The sequence below is a fragment of the Trichechus manatus genome, unplaced genomic scaffold (genome assembly GCF_000243295.1).
Source record: "Trichechus manatus latirostris isolate Lorelei unplaced genomic scaffold, TriManLat1.0 scaffold00077, whole genome shotgun sequence".
Taxonomy (NCBI): Eukaryota; Metazoa; Chordata; class Mammalia; order Sirenia; family Trichechidae; genus Trichechus; species Trichechus manatus.
Genome location: NW_004444013.1, coordinates 885,332 through 906,959, shown reverse-complemented (window position 1 = coordinate 906,959; position 21,628 = coordinate 885,332). Strand labels below are relative to the sequence as shown.

The 21,628-nt window shown below is 45.1% G+C and overlaps 1 protein-coding gene across 4 annotated transcripts in view; it reads right to left on the bottom strand.

Moving 5' to 3' along the window:
- Positions 1–21,628, bottom strand: part of HIP1 (huntingtin interacting protein 1) — a 105,908-nt gene that overhangs the window by 4,675 nt on the left and 79,605 nt on the right. For 3 of the 4 annotated variants that reach the window (XM_023735275.1, XM_023735273.1, XM_023735271.1), the window contains exons 11-29: positions 21,391–21,531; positions 20,973–21,070; positions 20,563–20,635; positions 19,685–19,880; positions 19,080–19,168; positions 18,555–18,671; positions 17,347–17,448; positions 16,963–17,106; positions 16,369–16,504; positions 14,455–14,541; positions 14,214–14,321; positions 13,997–14,133; positions 9,820–9,930; positions 8,958–9,016; positions 8,463–8,556; positions 6,654–6,754; positions 6,265–6,370; positions 3,506–3,629; positions 2,998–3,059 (exon numbers count right to left, since the gene is read on the bottom strand). In XM_023735275.1, coding sequence (XP_023591043.1) covers positions 2,998–3,059; positions 3,506–3,629; positions 6,265–6,370; positions 6,654–6,754; positions 8,463–8,556; positions 8,958–9,016; positions 9,820–9,930; positions 13,997–14,133; positions 14,214–14,321; positions 14,455–14,541; positions 16,369–16,504; positions 16,963–17,106; positions 17,347–17,448; positions 18,555–18,671; positions 19,080–19,168; positions 19,685–19,880; positions 20,563–20,635; positions 20,973–21,070; positions 21,391–21,531 — 2,085 coding nt within the window. The remainder of the gene's footprint in view (positions 1–2,997; positions 3,060–3,505; positions 3,630–6,264; positions 6,371–6,653; positions 6,755–8,462; positions 8,557–8,957; positions 9,017–9,819; positions 9,931–13,996; positions 14,134–14,213; positions 14,322–14,454; positions 14,542–16,368; positions 16,505–16,962; positions 17,107–17,346; positions 17,449–18,554; positions 18,672–19,079; positions 19,169–19,684; positions 19,881–20,562; positions 20,636–20,972; positions 21,071–21,390; positions 21,532–21,628) is intronic. The other variant, XM_023735272.1, reaches the window with a different exon arrangement.

Here is a 21,628-nt window from a genome sequence, read left to right as displayed (position 1 = left end):
TCCATAGCTTACCCAGTTCTCAATTTCAACTCTCCTCTATGCTCTAATTGCTCTATTCTTATATTCATCCTTTTATCCCAGGGGCTGTTATGTTTTCTCACTGTGACCCTCTACTGGAAATGGATGATGCTTTGCAAACCCAATGCCTAATTGGGACTAGGGCTTCTCTTGTGTTTCTCTGATAAATCATGACCCAAAAACCATGCTAACGTTTAACCTACCTGTTCTAATCCAGTTGTAACCCTTCTCCTTTAATCGCAGTTCTCTAGAACTCCAGGTAGGAACCAAATATGGTGGTTTTGGTATCTCTGAGGTGTTAGTGCAACTTAGGGTTATTATTGCTACAGGAAAAGGCATGGACAGTTGTACTATTTCTGTTGCTGTAACTCAAGGAAAGATTGGTTCTTGGCTATCCCTACTCATTAATTTATTTATTAATTCAAGAATTATTTGCTGAGGACCCATCATGTACCCCAGGCTTTATCATAGGTGCTGGGACATAGTGGTGAACAGAAAAGATCTCTGCTTACCCACAAAAGGACGAGACAAAGCAACAAGAAAAGATCAGATCGTAAGGAAAACATCACACTGATGTGATAAAGACTAAGGGTGGTCAGCAAAGGCTACTCTGAGGAAGGAACATTTGAGCTAAAACCTAAGTGACCAGAAGAGAAATCAGCAGTTCAAACAACTGGGGATGAATATTCCAGGAAGAAGAAACAGCATGAGCAAAGGCTGTAAGGCAGGATACGCTTGAAGGGCTGGGAGAACAGAAATCCTGTATGGTTGATGAGAGAGAGGGAGAAGGTCATGAGATGAAGTTTGAGAACTAGACCAGAATAATTTCACCCAGGGCCCACAGGCTGGAGTAAGGAGTCTGGATATTCTCCTAAGTGCGAAGGAGCCATTGGAAGGTTTTAAGCAGGTGTCAAGGATTGAATTGTGTCCCCCCAAAATATCTGTCAACTTGGCTGGGTCATGATTCCCAGTATTGTATGATTGTGTAATCTGATGTGATTTCCTTATGTGTTGTAAATTCTATCACTGTGATGAGATTATACTGATGAAGTTTACAAGATGAGATAGTGTCTTAATGCAATCTCTTTTGAGATATAAAAGAGAAAAACGAGCAGAGACACATGGGAACCTCATACCACCAAGAAAGCAGTGCGCAGAGCAGAGCGCGTCCTTTGGACCTGAGGTTCCTGTGCTGAGATGCTCCCAGACCAAAGGAAGACTGATGCATCACAAGGACCTTTCTCCAGAGCTGACAGAGAGAGAAAGCCTTCTCCTGGAGATGATGCCTTGACTTTGGACTTGTAGCCTACTGGACTGTGAGAGAATAAAGTTCTCTTTGTTAAAACCATCCGCTTGTGGTATCTCTTCTAGAGCAGCACTAGATGACTAAGACAGCAGGAAAGTGACATGTTATAATTTATGTTTTAGAAACAGGTGGAGAATGAATGAACTATAGAGGGACAAAGAGTATCTTTTAATTTTACTATGGAATATTAAAACATACACAGAAGCATGGAGACCAGTACAGTGAACTATACACCCAGGTTTGCACCCAGCTTTACCAATTATCAACTCACAGCCAGACTTGGTTCAGCTAAACTCGTTCTTATTCTCTCCACCCTCCCACAAGATTGTTTTGAAATAAATACTCACATACTTACAGTAAGGTAAGTTGCTTTTATAATAGTTCAGGAGAGAGACAATGGTAGCTTAGACTAGGGTGGGGAGATGGAAAAAACGTGGAAGGATTCAGGCTACGTTGTGGAGATTTAGAGTTGATAGGACTTGCTGATGGATTGGATGTCAAGGGTGAGGGAAGGAGAGAAACCAATGATGACTCAAGCATCCAGGTAGCTGGTGGTACCATTTACTAAGTCAGAGAAGATAGGAGAGGGGAAGATTTGGGTGGGGGAGATCAAGAGTTATGTTTTGGACATGTTAAGTATGAGGTACATATTGGGCGTCTAAGTGGAGACAGCAAGTAAGCAGTTGTCTAAATATGGAGCGCAAGGAGAAGATCTAGGCTGGGGAGAAGAATTTGGTGTTTATCAGTATATAAACCCAACCAAACCCAAACCATTGCCATGGAGTCAGTTCCAGTTCATAACGACCCTATAGGAACAAAGCAGAATTGCCCCATAGGGTTTTAAAACGATGGTGGATTCAAAACAATGACCTTTTGGTTAGCAGCTGAGCTCTTAAGCACTGCACCACCAGGGCTCCTTATCAACATACAGATGGTATTAAAGTCAAGAGGGACTGGATGAGACCACTAAGCAAGACAGTGAGATAGAGGACTCAGGACTAAGCTCAGTCCTTTCAGTATTTAGACAGAAGTTCGGCCACATAACTTTTCCTAAATATGTTAAGTGACCCATCTGTAGACCTTTACCAGTCCAAATCTGGATTCTGTCCCAAGGCTGATGACCAGTAATTCTAGAACAAGTATGTCAGATTTTTTTCAGTATCCCATTGATTCCTATTTTCATGGCATAACTTTGCTGAACAACTGAGAAATTGCCTTTGATAAGCTAACAGTGGCTTGATACAATTGTTCTAGAATTACTGGCCTTGGGATAGAATCCAGATTTGGATTGGTAAAGGTCTACAGATGGGTCACTTAACGTTTCTTTAAATTAAAGGTCATCACAAATAATTCACATTAAAAAAATTATGTACAGTAAGACTATTAAATAACCACTTGTGGACTACAAGGAGATCCCTGATAACATTCAGAGGAACACTAGTCCAAGACTAGAGGGCAAGAGTTAAGATTTTGATCTTTACTGATCACCTCTCTCTACCTCCAGTATTTCTTCCAGCAACATTTACATTCATTCTTGGGCTACTAGGTGTAACCGTGTTTATCCCCCCTTCTCCTTCCAGTCTCTCTCAATGGCTCTTCTCCATGGGAATAATCTTTGGGGTCAATGTTTAAGGCAATAGAGACTGACTAGAACCTAGAGATGGAGTTCCTACCTGGGAATCCATCTCTTGGCGTTTGATCTGGGTCAGCGTCATGCTTGAGAAGTCCATATTGTCTGCAATGAGAAATGAGAAGGCCTTGTCACATAATATCCCTGGCTAACTCTCGCCTGAGAGACGGCTAGTGTTGGCCTCTGCTGAAATGCTTGGTCTGGCATTTGCCAACACACAGCATTAAAGTAACTGAGGGATGAAGAGGAAGGAAGATGCAGTTACAGAGCAACCAGGATCAGATCTCCCTACAGGCAACCTAGGCTGTAGATATAGTAATTTCTTTGAATTCAGAAAAATAGCTAACAGGAAAATTTATTTAAGGGCCTGTCACCATAGCGATACAAGCAGCATGCTTATGTGGTATCCCACCTTATAAGTATGAATGTAAAAAGATGATACCTAAGAAAGAACTTAGAAACAAAACTGTGGGTACTTGGGATCATGGAGGGGAAGAATGTAACAAGAGCTAAAAGGATGGATAAGAAAAGCATTACTTCAGAAAAGCTACCTGTTTCCTCAATCTGTGATTTGCCAGAAATGGTTGAGGCCACGACCCCGGCAGTTGCCTGGCTTACTCCCCGAGAGGCCTGCTGTAGCTGGGCAAGGTTCAGGCTGTCCTTATCAGCTTTCACCTGTCATGACAAAGCAGATTTAGGTTCACACAATACAGAGCAACAAGGACTGAGTCAAATAGGTTGGCCTGATGGCTCCTGACAAATCTGTGTGGTTCACTGTCACCAGTCAACTTCTCAAAGATTGCTGCCTACATGGTCACCCTTGGCATGTCACTTAATAATAAAACTATTCCTGGCTTTATTTGCTTGGTGGCCCCAAACTCTAGCTTCATCACTGATTCTTTTTTAAAATATTTTATTGTGTTTTTGGTGAAAGTTTGCACAGCAAATTAGGTTCCATTTGACAGTTTCTTACAAATTGTTCAGTGACATTAGTTACATTTGTCACAATGTGTCAACATTTTCTTTAATTGCGTTGTTGTTCCATTTCCAGTACTCTGGTTTCCCTGCTTCCTTACCTTCTCATCTTTGCTTTAGAGTAACTGTTGACCTTTTGGTCTCATACGGACATTTTTTTAATGGAGCCCCGTACTTACGTATAATATCCTTTATTTTGTGTGCCAATCTGTTGTTTCACTAAAAGGTGACCTCAGGGGATGGTTTTGGTTCAAGGTTTAAAGAGTATCTCAGGAAGTCCTCTAGTCTCAACTGGTCCAGTAAGTCTGGACTTTTTAAGAATTTGAGTTCTGTTCCACATTTTTTTCCCATCTATTGTATCCCTGATCAGAACGGTAAGTAGTGGTAGCCAGGCACCATCTAGTTCTTCTGGTCTCAAGGTAGATGAGGCTGTGACTTGTGTAGGCTATTAGCCCTGTAGACTAGTTTCTTCTCTGAGATTTTGGTTTCCTTCTTTCTTTTTTGCTCCTTACGAGTAGAGACCAATAGTTGTATCTTAGATGGCTGCTCGCAAACTTTTAAGACCCCAGACACTACTCACCTCACTATGATACAGAACATGAACTTTGTGAACTATATTATGCCAATTGGAAATCCTGGTGGTGTAGTGGTTTGGAGCTACAGCTGCTAACCAAAAGGTTGGCAGTTTGAATCCACCGGGCACTTCCTGGAAACCGTATGGGGCAGTTCTACTCTGTTCTATAGGGTCGCTATGAGTCGGAATCAACTCAATGGCAACGGGTTTGTTTTTTTTTTATTATGCCAATTGACTGAGCTGTCTGATGAGACGAAGCCTTCAAACCCAGAAAACCAATCTTGCAAGGTGTTTATGTCTGAGAAGTATCTGTAACTGTGTCCTCTGTGAATATATTCGTGTGCACACACATTATCTGTAGGTACATGTACATATAGATACTTCTATTTATGCAAACATATGCGCTCACCTGTACCTACCCGTACACATATATGTCTATACACCTACATATGTGAGTATACACTCAAATGTTGGTTATTGTTGGTGTTGTTGCCAGATCATATACGTCATATTCTTCAACACAAACATCCTTTTCTCTTGTGCAGTTAGTGGCATCATTTACTTTGGTCAAGCTGTGCTCACTACACTCACATTTGGTGTTACTTTTCCCATCACCAAATATAACAAGCATCTACGATCTAGAGAGTGAATTCCCCTCCTCCCTCACTTATCCCTGGTAATCACCAATAAACATTGGTCTCTCTCTCTCTATATTCTTGTCTTCTTATAAAAGTGGGATCATACAATATTTGTCCTTATGTGATTGACTTATTTAACTCCATTATGTCCTCCAGATCCATCCATGTTATATGTTTCACAGACTCATCACTGTTCTTTATGGTTGCATAGTATTCCACTGTATGTATGTACCATATTTTGCTTATCAATTCATCCACTGAAGAGCACTCAGGCTCTCTCCATTTTCTTGCTATTGTGAATAATGCTGCAATGAACACAGGTGTGCATATTTCATCACTGATTCTGATAAACTGTTCCAGTTGTGAAAGCCTAATTTGGAACAGCAATAAGTATGATAAAAGAATACTCACTGCAGTACTGTAAGACTCCCCGAGAGGATCTGGGTTACGACCATTGCATTAGATTAGCTGGGGCATTTGTTCAAACTTGGAGACTCTTGAAGAGGCAGATATTGGTTGTGGAACCTTGCAGCCGAGCCAGATAATCTGTTTATTGTGCGGACATATTCTTACTTGAGCTCTCCTTGAGTGCTGTGATTGCTAATCAGAAGTTGGTATGGCTGGGACCCTCAAAGGTGGCTTCCAACAAAAGTGAGAGGAGCCAAGAGGAGCTCATGGGGTGAGGTGGGCAGAGGGGCTCCTTGGTGACAGATGAAAGGCTTTTAGAGGAGAGCAGTGTGGGACAGGAGCCCTGGTGGCACAGGCATTAAGTTCTCAGCTGCTAACCAAAAGGTTGGTGGTTCAAATCCACCAGCCACTCTGCGGGAGAAAGACCTGGCAGTCTCCTTCTGTAAAGATTTACAGCCTTGGAAACCCAATAAGGCAGTTCTCCTCTGTCCTGTAGGGCTGCTATAAATTGGAATTGATTCGATGGCAATGGGTTTTTTTTTTGTTTTTTTTTTTTTGTTAAGTGTGGGACCCTTGAGAGGTGGAATTTTTATCTGGGATCCAACCTCCCTGGACCCTAGAGAAATCATCTGTTTTGGGGATCAGCTTCACAGTACTAGTATTCTCTAATCTAGCCAGGTCTGACAGTGTCCTCGGGATTCCCAGGTGGTCCTACCTTGGATGCAGCCACAAGCTGAGCTGTGCTAGCAGCAATTTCATGGGAACACACCATGAGCTCCTCGAATTTCCCTCTGCCTTGTACCACCAGGTCAGCGGCATCCCTGAGAGTCAGGAGAGGATAAGATGGACTGTGTTACTGACAGCTGCAGGCCCTCTACTCCCTCCTCTAGCTCACTCCTATCACACTGGCTAGACAGGAAGGATGCATGCCAGCCCTGCTCCCATGGCCCCAGGAGACCCAGGCTCCTTTGCAAACTTTTAGTCTATTCACTTCCTTGATCAACAGTTCATTTCAAGGGGGCAGATTTTTTTCCCTCAGCTAGTCTCTGGGTGGACCAATGGAAGGGGATGGGGTGAGGAGCCCCGGGACTGACAGACACTTACACCATGACGGTGGCTCCCCAGCCTACAGCTTTGGAGGCAGAGATGAGTCCTTCTGTCCATCGAGAGTTCTTGGCATAAAACTCTTTAGGGGATGCTGTACCCTAGAGAAGTGAAAAATAATCATAGCTGCCTTTATTGAGTGCCTACTGTGTACCAGGTGCTCTTACACACATTATCTCATATAGTCTTCACAGTAACCCTGAGAGGGAAGCATTATTATTCCCATCTATTGGATGAGAAAAAGAAATTCAGAGGCAAAATACTTTTCCCAAGGTCATGCAGGAAATAAATGGACATAAATACTAGGTTTTTCTGCCTTTAAAGCCCATAGCATTTCTATTATAACATTTCTATATTGTATATATAAGGGACAAAAATATATGGATAACTTATGATCTGGAGGGAGTCTAGCCACTCTCTCTGATTTGCCAAAAGAGGAGAGTACACAGTGAATACTTTTTAAAAATTATTTCCACTTGGATTTAAAATAGGCTTTATGCTTTGAAAGTGTCTGATCATCTGAGAGTCTGCAGGTATGCCTTGCTTAGTTCCCTTTTCTATTTTGGGGATAGAAAACATCACCTCTCAGACTAATAAAAAGCATCACCAAAGTGAATATGGCTTCTCTGTTTACAGAATTGTTTTCTGGCTCAGAGCCCCTCCCAGGACCTCTGTCTCCTGAGCTGCAGCTGCAGACAGACTTGTGAGGAACAAACAGCAGCGCCGGCAAAGGAGTGAGACACTGAAGTGACGATGCTGACAAGAGTCTGTCTATGAATAGCTGTGAGGTGACTGCTGGTGGCAAGGGACATAACAGAGCCTGCTGGGAACGTTCCATAGCAGAGGACGGTGCCAGATTTGTACTACTGATTTGCCCAGTTTTCTAAAGTTGCCACTTATTCTTCAGAGGGCCAGACTAGCACTGTAAGTGGGGCTCCAGAGGAGGTGCCATCAGTGTCTGCCCTGGGGAAGTGAGTCTACAGCTGGCTGCTCTCTAGGGATGTGGTAGTGCCATGGCACCTACTAACATCCACTGGAGTGGCAGCTCGTCTCTCAGACAGACACACAGGATGTGATGGCAGCATAACCAGATTTCACTGAATTTGGATGAGCCATATCAAGTAGACTTAGCCACTCAGTGAACGGGGAATCTATAACTGATTTCTGTTCTCCTTGTCTGCAGGCCCGCACCCATGCTTACTGTAATGGTTTGAAATGTGTCCCTCCAAAATATGTGTTGGAATGATAATCCCTATACCTATAGATGTCATCTAATGTAATGCAATCACCTTCCATAATGCAATCTACTGTAATATATTCCATCAGCTGAGGTCATGCCAGTGCAGGGTAGATCCTAAACCTAATCACTTCTTAGTATATGAAGAGCAGCACGGACACAGAGAGGAGTCCCTGCGTGGTTAAGTGCTGACTACTAGTCAAAAGGTTGGCAGTTTGAACCCATCCAGAGGCGCCTCAGAAGACAGGCCTGGCAATCTGCTTCCAAAAGGCCGCAGTCTTGAAAACCCTGTGGAGCAGTTCTACTCTGCACACACGGGGTTGCCATGAGTCAGAATCGACTAAACAGCAACTAACAACAACACAGACACAGCAAGCAAGGATACAGAGGGGAGGACAGACGCCACGCGAGGATCACTAAGGAACCAAGGGGCTACCGAGAAGGAATCCACACGGCCAAGACCCTGATTTAGGCTTTTAGCCTCCAGACTGTGAGAAAATAAATTTCTGTTCTTAAGGCCACCCACTTGTGGTATTTGTGTGACAGCGGCACTGGGAAACGCAGACACTTACCCTGCCACTTTCCACAATCTCTCTCTGGAGGTCCTTGGAGGCCACAATCAGGACCTGGATAGCTTGCATCAGGCTGGTGCAGGAACCGAGGATCCTGCAAAAGAAAGGCCAGGGGCAGAGAGACCACCAGCAATAAAGACTTCTGATCTTTTTCACCCTTAAACACAGGCAAACTTGGAACGGGAAAGGGAGGCAGGGAAGGAGCTGGAATTGCTGGAATGCTCTGAGGGTAAAGCCCTGAAGGAATAGAAGACTTGACTGTGGATCTTCTTCATAAGGACTATGTAAGTGATAACTCTTGGGGTTTCTTTATCCTTATAATGCAGTAGCAATATTATTTCCATCATTAATACTGCTGTTGACAATTATATAGACTCAGGCCATCCCTGTGGCTGCTACCGTTTGGTTCTAATTCCCTAACGGGTATGTAAGTATAATCCAATGCAAGAAGACCTCTGTTGGCCACCTAGTTGCTACCATGTTACTCAGACTGACCTTTCGTTCACCTCCAATTTGACTCCTGTGTCTCCTGCTCGTGATTTGCTGAGCATCTCCTGTTAAAAAGAAGCATGGTTTCGAAATACGGCACGGGTACTGAGAAACCATGATGTACTCCACACTGAGCCCAGCAACCTGTGGTAGCTGAGAAACCTCAATCTAGAAGTACTCATCCAAGTCCTCGAGAGAGTCAGGAAAAGAATCCAGACCTCTGCTCTAGTTGGGCAGAATTCAGTTACAGCAGGCTGGCTCTGTCATCAGCGAGGGCCTTAGAGGCAGGTGCTCATACCAAGGCGGGCAGCTTAAGTCTTCCAGTAAAGGAGTGATATATGACCTTTCAAGTGGTGTCCCGCTCAGCTTTTCCCAAGACAACTGTTACCACTGATTAGGAGTACCACTGATTAATTGAGCGCATAGTCCTGAGATAAATGTGCATTATCTCATTTAACTCTTACAACATCCCTATGAGGTAAGTACTATTATTATCGCCATCATTTACAAAGGAAATCTGAATCTTAGCAAGGTTAATGTAACTTACTGGAAGTTATACAACTAGAATCTAGAACTCGAACCTCGGATAGTCTGACACCAAAGCATCTTACTCTTAAGGAAACTGCTTACCTTCCTTCAGTGAGGACCTCCTCATTTTCTCTCTCTCAGAGAATCCAGTGAGTTTGGGCTTTGCTTTGTTCTGTGGGGACCTCTGTAGCCTTAGTGAATGACTGAGATACTTTTAATGGGCAATGATACCAAAGGGCTGCTGCAATGGCGTCAGCTGAGGAGGCCCTGCAGCAAGCCCCATACCTCAATTCTGGCTGTAACGGCGTCAGCTGAGGAGGCCCTGCAGCAAGCCCCATACCTCAATTCTGGCTGTAGCGGTTTCAATAGCAGCAGAAGTGGCGGCCATCTCCTTGTCCACCAGGTCCCCCAGCTCCTCCTGTCTGATATCCAGGCCTCTGGGTAAGAGCTCCTATAAAAAGTGTGACATGACCCTTGGACCTCTATATTCTTCCTTGGCCGACTTACAACCTTTACAGGGTGGCAGAAGGTAGGAGGGCCCCCACCATGTAACACTTCTGCAGGCCATGGAGGGATGTCATTCGCAGACCTCATCTGGTAGTCTCTACAATGTTCACTCTGGAACCTCAGTTAGAATCCACCTCCTTCTAAAAAGCCATTCCTACCTAACCCCATAAGCTTATTTAGCTGCAGCTACTCAGGCCCTGACCACACAGCAGTTGACAGTGTCAACTGTATTTGCTGCTTGGGAGGTATTTTAACAACTCTTACAAATATGTATGATGTCTCCCAACCAGACGGTCTGTCCCTTATTTAACTTTGTTTCAACAGCAATCATATGAGGCAGTTACTCTTCCTATTTTATAGACGGAAGCCAAGGCTCAGAGAGATAAAATGTCTTGATCACAGTTAGACAACTAATAAAAGGCAAAGGAGGGATTTGAACTCAGGCCTGTCTGATTGCAAAGTCCATGACTTTTAAAATGTTACATATTATACATACAAGAGTATAAAATACATATGACTAGTTTAAAGAATGAGAATAAAGATCCATGTTATCCACCACCTAACTTTAAAGAAACATCATCCGTACCTTTGAAATCCCCTTTGTATCCTCCCGACTCATCACTCCAAGATAAACATAGATTTCAGGAGAGTGGTTTTCATGTCTTAATATTTTTTAAAAACAGCATATGGATGCATCCTTAAACAAAATCTTGTTTGCATGTTTTGGTTTTTATATAAAGGGAATCATACTGTATGTCTTTTTCTATGACTTGCTTTTTCACTCAACATTCTACATGTGAGATTAATCCTATAACCCAGTAATTCTATAACTAGGTATACACCCCAGAGAAACTCTTGCACATATACATCGGGAGACACACATAAGAATGATCATCATTGCACATTCACAATAGCTCTAAAATGGAAATAACTCCAATGTCTATTAACAAGAGAACAGCTATAAATTATGATATATTCACACAATGGAATACTACAGAGCAGTGAAAATGTATCAATGTGGGTGAAATCTCATAAACAGAATGCTGACTGAAAAAGCAAGTTGTTAGAAGAATACATACAAAATGATTCCATCTGCAAAACATGCAAAAGTAAACATTATTTAGAGGAAGAAAAAAAAAGGGACATGGTCTATTATCTTCTTCTGGAACGGATTAGATCTTCTATTCCTCCTTGTCTCTTAACCTCTGATTCATCTTATAAAATCTGTGTCACGTTCTGTGCAATTCCTTCAACTATATCATCCAGTTCACTAATTCTTTCTTCAGCTTTGCTTTAATCTGCTGTTAAACCTGTATACAGTTATTACTTTCAGTGATTATATTTTTCATTTCTAAAAGTTCTATATGGTTCTTTTTTGATTAGATCTGGTTACTTTTGAAAATATCTTACTCCTCTGTTATACTTTTAATACCTTTTATTAATTCTTTAAACATATCAAACATATTTATTGTGACTTATATTCCTTGGGACTTTATCTTTAAAAACTTTTTGAGGCCTAGGTTCAAAGACAATTTGGATCTGTTTCTGCCAGATACCTGACACCACAACCTGACTACTTTACATTTAATTTTCAATTTGGGATTTTCATGCCAGACAGGGTAGTTATGAGATTTCGGTCCTGAACCCATGTAAAGGTGGCTTGTGGTTAGGAATTCTCTAGGGAGCTGTGTTTTCTTCTCCTCTTCCCAGAACTAAGTTTGAAATAAGGTCTCCCCTTGTAGGGCAGAGGAGTCCCTGGGTGGTGCAAACGGTTAAGCACTTAACTACTAACCAAAAGGCTGGTGGTTTGAACCCATCCACTTCAAATCCACCTAGAGGTGCCTCAGAAGAGAGGCATGGTGATCTGCTTCCAAAAGTTCACAGCCTTGAAAACCCTATGGAGCAGCTCTACTCTGCACATGTAGGGTTGCCATGTGTCAGAACAGACTCAATGGCAACTGGTTTTTGGAGGGCAGGCTTTTCTCCATGCATTCGATTCAGCTGTAATCCTCTGGGGCTCCTCTCTTGGCAGGGAAGGTCTCTTCTATCCTACTCGGCCCTAGGTTTTGTTTCTTATTCTCCTCTGTATGTGTGGCCCATAAAATCTGAGCTCTAGGCCACCAGAGATGGGCAGACCCCCTCCCACAGGACAAACCCTGGCTCTAGCATCCTTTTGGTTTCCGATTCTACGATTTCCTTAGTTTTTATCCATTCAATTAAGAAGATCTCTTTTCCAAATTGCATCCATCATTATAAAGCTCCTGTGCTGGAAAGACTTCTCTGAATATCTCGTCAGCCCTACTGGCAGAAAGAAAGCCTGCTCATGGTCTTTCTGCCACATCTTGTATTCTTATCAGTGGAAAGGGCTTTGTTTTCATTAACTTATGTTTTTATCTCTTCATTGTATCTTATATACTTTGAATCAAATACTGACTTCTCAGTTTACCTAATACAGTGAGAAAGATGTTCTTTCTCTAACGAAAGCAGACTGTGGTAATGCTGTCTAGGCCACCACCCCCGGTTTAATACTACTAAAATGTCACTATTATTAAGAACAAAATTTTTGATTTCCCATTATCCATCATCTTTCTTCATCTAGACATCCAAGTTCTCCAAAACCTCAATGTCCATTTCTCCCCTTGTACCTTCCTATCAGATCCACCTTTTTATCTTTTTCTGCTCTCTCCATGTGCCTATTCAATTTATCAAACACTTGCTGAGTGTTTATCACCTGCCAGGTAGTTCTGCCAGTGACCAGGAATACAGCATGAATAAGATGTGGTTTCTATCCTTGAGGGGCTCGTCTGACAGGGGAAACAGTCATGTCAGCCAGTACATTACAGTGCATCCTACCAACACTCTAAGGTGAGGGCAGTGGGCCCCAGAAAGGTAGATAAGGGCCAGACTGAGAAGGTCCTTGTATGTCAAAGCTACATAACTTGATTTTTGTTATCAAATGAGAGGTATCATAATCAGATCTGTTTTTAGAAAAGAGTAGAGCAAAGAGGCCAGACACAGAGAAAATAATCAGAAGGCTGTTTTAAGAGTCCAAATGAGAGATGATGAGGACCTGAACTCTGGCCCTGATCCCTTCCTTGCATTACTACTGCCACACATTTTTAGAATTAATTAAATGCCGCCTTGCACTGTACTCTTAAAGTAGATTTCTACTGCAGTTCTCATCACACTGTAGAAGAAATGGTTGATTTTCTTTCCATAGAGACCATGTCTTATTTGTCCCTATATTACTATACCTAACACAATTCCTGGCATATAGGACACATTCACTATATCTTTATTGAATAAATGAATAAACAGTTATCTCCATTTTAGGTGTTACCTTCCCAACCAGATAAAAGTCTGTGAAGACCAGGAAACTGTGCTTATTCCTCCTTGGTGTTGCCTAGTATAGTGATATGGAGCCCCGGTGCCCAGTGGTTAAGAGCTTGGATGCTAACCAAAAGGTCGGCAGTTCGAATCTACCAGCTCCTCCTTGGAAACCCTATGGGGCAGTTCTACTCTGTCCTATAGGGTCGCTATGAGTCGAGACCAACTCGATGGCAACGGGTTTGGTTTGGTTTTTAGTATAGTGATGAGGGAGCCCTGGTAGTTCAGTGGTTAAAGGCTCAGCTGCTAACTGAAAGGTCAGCGGTTCAAACCCACCAGCTGCTCCACAGGAGAAAGATGTGGCAGTCTGCTTCCATAAAGATTATAGCCTTGGAAACCCTACGGGGCAGTTCTACTCTGTCCTATAGGGTCGTCATGAGTCAGAATTGACTCAGTGGGTTTAGTATTGTGATGACCACACACAGCAGATTCTCAGTTAATAGCCACTGAATTAATTAAACCTGGGAAGTCCTTCAGGTGGTCAGGTTTTCCAGCTTTAAACTCTTATTTTCTAGAATCAAGTTTTAAGTGCAAAAAGAACTGGCTTAGAAAATCACTAATTCTCTGGCAAATCACTGGCACTCACACCCAAGAACAATCATAACCTTCCTCAATAACAATACCTCGCCGATAGCCGCCATCTTGCTGAGGCAGCTCCTTAGGGCTGTGTTGTCGGCCTTCCCAAGGCTTTCGTCTTCTTCCAGGGAAGCCAGGTAGATGAGCGTTTCCCTGCCATATTGCTTACAGGTCTCGGCCAGTGCTGCAGATGCAAGGTGACAGACTTTAAGGCCCTCTGCTCCCCCTGCTTTCATAAATGGGCCCTCACGCCCAGGTACTCACAGTCAGCCGGCTCTGGTGGGGCTCGAAGGCAGGTAGCACTACCGTGAAGAATGGTGTCACCAGTCAAGTGGGCAAGGAGGGTTACTGAACGGAGGAGCCCACTGATATCTGCCAGGAGTTGAAAGGAAAGTTTCTCAGTCCTGGTTGAGGGGTATCACAGGAACCTGCCACTCTTTCCACATTCCAGCCTTTCTGACCTTGCCCAGCCGTCACTAATGCAGACCCTACTTTCCCTTCTCACCTTCTGGGAAGGCCAGATACTGGCTCCAGCTTTTTTCTAGCTGCTCAATACAGCTGGAAACGGACTTGATCCTGGAGAGAAGGTGGTCTGTGAAAGGGAAGACAAGAGACTAAGTCAGAGGATGAGTTCTCAGAGCTGTCTGCATCCTCACTAGTTAAGCCACCTGATGGACGAGCCTACCTAGTGAGTGACCCTGGCCCCGCAGGAGTTGCCCTAAGATGGGTAAGAGAGCAGAGACTGCTGGCTACACAGGTATTGATGTGATGTAAGCGATCTCTTGTTGGAACATCCAAAGCTACGCTTCTGAGCCTATTTGGTCCCTTAGTCAAGAAATAGGGCGACCGCATCCCTAGCCCAGATTCCGCCTCTCCTTTCCTTTCTCATCACTGCCCAGCAAAAACTTTCCTGTTGAGTCTTTCACAGCCCTTTGACTTTAATTACTCTTGAGCCTAGACCCTTGGCTCTAGCAGGCTAATTCATGATCATGTTCTGCACACATCATGGTCTCTGTGCCTCCCATGCATCTGTACATAGGGCTGTGGGACTGTGCAGAGCAGGAGAGCTCAGAGTATGGGCTCCTGAGGCACACTGCCTAGGTGTGACTCCTGGCGCTGCCATTACTAGTGGTGTGATCCCAGGCTGTCTGTACCTGCTTCCTCACCTGAAAAAATGGGAATAACAGTGCTACCTCATGGAGTCACTATGAGGATTAGCCGGGGCAAGGCATGTAAAGCACTTAGAATAGTGCCCGGCACTCAGTACCCAAAAAAATCCAAACCCATTGCCGTCGAGTCAGTGCTGACTCGTGGTGACCCCACGTGTTTCAGAGTAGAACTGTGCTCCATAGGATTTTCATGGCTGTGACTTTTCGGAAGAAGATTGCCAGGCCTTGCCTCTGAGGTGCCTCTGGGTCAGATCAAATTGCCAACTTTTTTGTTAGTAGCCCCGCACGTAACCATTTGTACCACCGTGGGACTCTGGCACACAGTAAGTGCTCAATAAATGTTACCTGTTTTATCATTATTGCCCACTTTCCCTATTTCTTCCTTCAAAGCCCAGTTCATAACATCTCTTTCTCCAAATTTACCCACAACTACGCTGTGTCCTGGCATTTCCTCAGTGAAGTAGGTGCTCAGTGTGCGCCCTCATTTGCAACTGTTGTGTTTCTTTACTGATGGGTCCCCAGCTGAGTAAGCTAAATAGTCCTTGCTGTATACTTCATAAACTGGGACCTTTTTATTTGATAATAAAAAATCAACTTCAGCTGTTCCCTCGCTCTTGCTTCATCTGTCAATGGGACCTCTCATTACTTGGCCAACGCATCCCCTCTGAAAATGAGCTGTCATGAGATGTTTTTATCGTTATGTCCAGGACTGTGCAAACCCTGTGACCAGAGGATGCTGTTCCACCTGCTCTCCTCCAGCAGTCTCTCTGACCTGATTGCTGCTCCACCCGCATGTCCTAAGGGCTCCTGTACACGCTGTGTGGGTCCCTGCTGATACCTGTGGCTGTGCTGCTGGGATTTTTGTGTCTGCCACTCTGTGCTTTATGATGTCTCCCTGGCTGGACTTAAAGCTCACTGGGCCATCTGCTCCTCTTCCTCTGTGCCTTCACAATTTTACCAGAGCTCTGCTTTCATCAGTGTGACCCACTGACTAAAGCTGTAGTTATCACACCTGCTAACAAATCACACCTGGCAGGGTTCTGGAAACTACTGCTGCCCAGATCCTCTCCTACAAGATTCTGGTTTAACTGAGTGAGGGTGGGGCCTGGACATCTGTATTTTTAAATGTTCTCCAGATAATTCTAACATATAGCCAGACTGAGAACCACCGAGCTAAGTGTCACACGGGATTTGGCACCAACTCAAGCTGTAAGGATTCACCAGCTGACAGGGGGATGCTGGAAGGATACCTGCAGATCCGGCACAGCTGATGAGAGTGGGCTCCTCAAGCTGGCTCAGGGCCTCTCGTACCACCCTCTCCGCAGCCATCCTGGACTCAGTTAGAAGCACCTTCCGTTGGTCCTTCACCAGTTGTTCCACAGATTCCTAGGAAGGTCCAGGGAGATGAGAGTCAGCCATACACGTCCACTGAGCCTTGAGCTGCATCCACCTGTGACACAGCTGGGATTCCTGGCATCTTAGCTCAAGTGGGTCTGAATGAGGTCCAATCCAGTTACCTTGACACAGAGAAAAATCCTTTAATTTTCTCCACAGGTGGGTGACACTGACCACAAGGAGGCTATGGGGATGGATCATTGCAACCCAAGTGCATCCCTTTCTGAGAGCGGGCTTCTTACAAGAAAGAGAGCTCTGCTTTCCCTTCCCTGCTCTGTCGGTAACACAGGGCATGCTGGCATTAGGAACTCTGCCTCCAGATGCCTTTGCAATCAGGCCAAAGCCCCTCAGCCCCTTTCACAGCCTCTCTACCTCCACCCACAACCTGAGGCCCATGGCCCATCAGTGGGTCAGGGCCATGTCAGTCCAAGTGGGTCCCCATCACTCACCTGTGTGCTGGACAGTTTGAGCTGGGCGTGTTCCAGCTGCTCCCGAAGAACAGATAATTCCTCATCTCGACATGCTGCGGCACTCATCAGGCTGTCCCGTTCCTTCTCCAGTTCAGTGATCTGGGCGGCCCATTTTGCTTCGGACTGCAGTGGCAAGCACAAGAGAAAAGAGGGAACGCCGGGAGAATTCAACGGTCCCCTTCTCAGAGGTGACCCACCACTTGGCCACAAGCAACAGGAGGTGACATCTCGTTAACCTGCTACTTTCAGTCCCTGAGTACACACTGACTATGGATGGGACCAGCTTGGCTGGATGCTAGGCACTAGCAATACTGAAGCAAGAGGGAAAAGAGCGACGGAAGGAAGAGAGAGGCGCCCAATTACCTGGGCAGAAGTTTCCAGGCTGCCTTGGAGGACATGGAGTTCCTGTTTGTTGGTGGCAAGTTCTTGCTTCAAGCTCTCTAGAACCTCCGTCTGTTCTTGAGTCTGAAATAGAAGAAAAGCAGGATGACTCTGGTCTGGGTGGTGGTTGCAAGGCATAACCAAATACACGAATTCCTCAAGGTATAAATGAAAGATTGGTGCACTCTATTGTATGTACACTGTATTTCAACAAAAAGAGGTGGGACCCCAGAGTATACCAAAATTTTACTTCTGCCTAAGGGGAATGTCAAAGGAGGAATTTGGGGACATTTCCCAAATGTTATGCTTGAGCCTATAGCACTAATTAAAGTAGAACAGGGTCTCCAATCCAGGTAGACCAGCATCTGGTATATTGTTGAATGACACATCTTGAAATGATTCCCTTTCTTTGATTTCTTTGCTAAGTGGTGTTTTCCAAAGAGTGGACTGTGATTCATTTGTAAGAATTCAAAACTAGCATTTTAACAAAATGAAATAAGTAAAGCAAGAAATATCCAAGTGCCTTCACATATTAAGGATAAGTATTCACGGTGAAGCCTTGATTTCCATTCCCCAGTTGCCATCGAGTCAGTTTTGACTGACGATGACCCCATGGATGTCAGAGAACTGTGCTCCATAGGGTTTTCAATGGGTGATTTTTCAGAAGTAGATCACCAGGCCTTTCTTTCAAGGTGTGTCTGGGTGGACTTGAACCTCCAACCAACCTTTCAGTTAGCAGCCAGGGAGTCCTTATTTCCACTAGATGTATTTTTTACTTTGGGTTACAGCCAGAAGTGTGAAAGCCACCACTCTAACTCCAAGGCTTCACCCATCTGACATCTCTCACTAAGCCTCATCCTCTCAGCCTCTGTCTGGCTGTGCATCCTCCCAACACAGTGGGTATTCTCCTGTCTGCAGGTCAGAAAGCCTTTGCTGATTAACCCCACTCAACCTGGGTCTGTTCATTACTTCATGCCCCTAACCCATGTATGCCATTGGTAACCATGTCCTGTATGGTATACATATGGCCTCCCACGGCACAAGAGCGCTGGATAGCATGGACTAATCCACAGAACTGCCTGTGGACAGACAGAAGACAAAGTCTTTTGATCTGTGCAGTGCTCAAGGCCTGCCTCTAACTCGGAGAGACCCCCTCAACCACTTCCTGTTGCATGTCTCCCTCCACTCACCTTCCACTGGGCTTGCTCACTTACACGCTGGAAGGAATCCTCCAGCTCTTTTTTCTCTCTTTCCAAATCCACTTGTGCTTGTCTTGCCACTGATACCTGTTTGGTCACCTCTGCATTCTGTAAGGGAAGAACAATGTCTTGAACGGGCTTATCTCAGGCTTAAAGGACATCGTCCTTCCAGAACAAACGATGACATTCAGACCGTGAGTGCCCTAGAGCTGGACACAGGAATCAGTTTCCTGCCCAGAGGGAAGTGAGAGTAAAGCTATCATCCTCAGATACTCAACTCTCAGGTGTTATACAAAACTAATAAAGGTGGCAGATAATCTAAGTAGGGCTGGTATCTAGGATGAAGCTCAAGATACAGGAGGCAAGGGAGCCTGAAACGCTGTGGTTCCCAAGAAATGGCGGCAGCCCACTAGAAACTGATGGGGCACTGGATCTGGAGAAGCCACAAGGCTGGAGCTGCTGTCCCCCTTGTGCTGTGGGGTCTGCAGGATGGCCAGAGGGGGCTGAGGGTCCTACCTTCCGCAGCAGATCAGCATGGCTCTGAACCAGCTCGCTGTACTTCTCCTTTAGCTTGCTATACCGCTGTTCATTGGCTTGGGCTTTCCCTGTATTGTCAAGGACCAAGGTAAGGAGTCTACCCTGGCTGGAAACCTTGCCGTCCTTCCAATAAGCCAGGGCCCCTAGAATGTCCTCCTCCTTTCTCTCCCTCAAAACCCTACTTAAATAAACTCCTCTGGGAAGTCCTCTTTGTTTAAAAAAAATTCACCTGACGGAAACTGTTCCACTGATTCATGCCTCCTCAGCATTTACTTTTTGAATGTTTTGGGCTTTTATGTGAATTTTTTTCTTAGGCTATCTATCCTGTCTCCCTCTCTTCAGATATACACTCCCAGGGAAGGTTCTCCTCACCATCTCCTATATTCCCGACTCCACGTCTCAGAGCTCTATACCTGGTGGACTGATGACAATCTGCCCTTCTGACTCATGACAAGAGTTGGCATTCCTGACAGCTCCTCTAGAAGGATGCAAGGCCTGGGCTCTGCTGCCCAACCTTCATCCTTAATCCTGAGTCTAAGCGAGACTCTGCACTCCCCGGCCTCCACCCCACCCCCACCACTCACTTTCTATCTCTGTCAAGCTCCGCTGAGCCTTCTCTGTGTCTTCTCGCTTCTTCTTGAGATCATCTAGTTCCGCCCGGAGGAATTCACTGTCATCAGCTGCCTGCTGCCGCAAGTGCTGCTGCTCAGCCAGCTCGGCTTCTAGCTCACTGATGCGGCCCTTCAGCTGCAGCACAGCCCGCTGGCTCTGTGGGAGGCACTGGGGTCACAAGTCCAGTCACCATACTGCCATGGACGGGGTTGGGTGTGCTGGGCCAGGAGAAGCATGTCTCACCAGGTTTCCAGCTTTGACCAAGTAAATGCCTAGGTTTTCCTAACGAGCCAGCGTTCTGGTCATTATGAGTATGAACCCAAACCGCTGGTGAGAGGTCGAGACAGATATGATGGGATGACAGGCAAGACAGGGGAAGGCAGGAGAATTCCAGTCACAGGGTGGCCCAGTAGCAGCAATGGGGAGCTGGAATGAGGAAGGAGCAGATGCTCTGCCTGTCCCCGTAAGTCATCTGACTGGCTATGGGTCTGAGAGGCAGTCATATACAGCACCAGACACTGTAAACAGCCACCAGAGTTACATACCAAACTCTTCCTCTCGCCGGGAAGTGGTCTTTCTCACCACAGCTACACAGCCAGGTGGTGATCACTGTTTTCTCTAAGTATCACAGTGACCCTAGAGCCTAGCTTAAATGCTGCGCTAAAGGCAAATATAATGGAAAGCACTGTAATTGAGACCACAGGAAGAGCAGGTTCTTCTGGCTTTGGCAAGTCTACTAATAAACCCTCCTTAAGATGTGGTCCAACAAATACTTAAGTGAAGTGGATTTTCCATTAAAATCTATCATGCTATGATGAAGCACAAAGGCAGATCAGATCCCAGCCCATACCTCAGTCTTCACGTTTTCCAGCTGTGCCTTCAGCCCACTGATCTCTCTGTACAGTTGCTCAATTAAGTGATCCCTGGGAATAGAAGAACAAGTTTGCCTGCACCGTGCTTCTACCCCTCTCCTTTAACTGTGAGCTGGCAAAGGGACAATTTTTTGAAACTCCATAAATTACACTCTAAGGACTTCAGTGTTACCAGATATTCATCTAATACCCACGGGTCCACAGTTCGCATCATTTGATTTTCTTCTGGGATTAAAGTGACCAACACTGAGGGTGAAGACACTCTTTACCTCTAAAATATCTAAGAAGCACCAGCAACGTTACAAACTACTCTCGGGTAGGTGTTGCTAGTCAGATCACGGTTTAATTTAGTTTCTATACCATCTGTCTAAACCCAACTTGGACTCACTTCTCATCCTTGTTCACACCATTTTGACTGTTGAAAATGAAGGGATCGCTGCTGAATGAGCTGCCAAAAATGTCGTCAAACTTGTTGTCAAATAAATTCTGTGGTGACCAGAAGGGATTGAGAACAAAGTTAGAGATCCAGAGACTTCTTTGTGGGTTAAATGCAGGACATGTCAGGATGGACCCTTTTGGAACCTGGTTCCAACCCACTTATGATGGTTCCTAGGGAACACAAGTCAGGCGTGTTCCATGCTCAGATTGGGAGGTGGCTGAACAATTCTTTGATCCTTCTGACAGAACCTGGGTAAGACCTGATAGGTGGCTGTTTATAGAGTTAGAGCCAAGGAGCCTGTCTCATTCTTGAGACTTGCACTTGGGGGAAAAGGAAGGGCCAAGTTTCTCTCTCAAGTGGTCCTCACCTGCTGGGAGGCATCCATGTCCATGAGGTCATCCTTCTCTAAGACAGGCTCACTGTCCGGGGACGAGGCCTCAGCTGGGATTACCACCACAGGGCTTATGTGCTCTGACAGGGCTGAGGCTCGCAGAAAGTTGGGTGGATTCTGAAGAGGGGAGACATATCCTCAAACATGCCAATCTCCCATGCTCACCTGCCAGGCTCCACTAGCCTCTTAGGAGTACTCAGGGACTCAGCAGCTC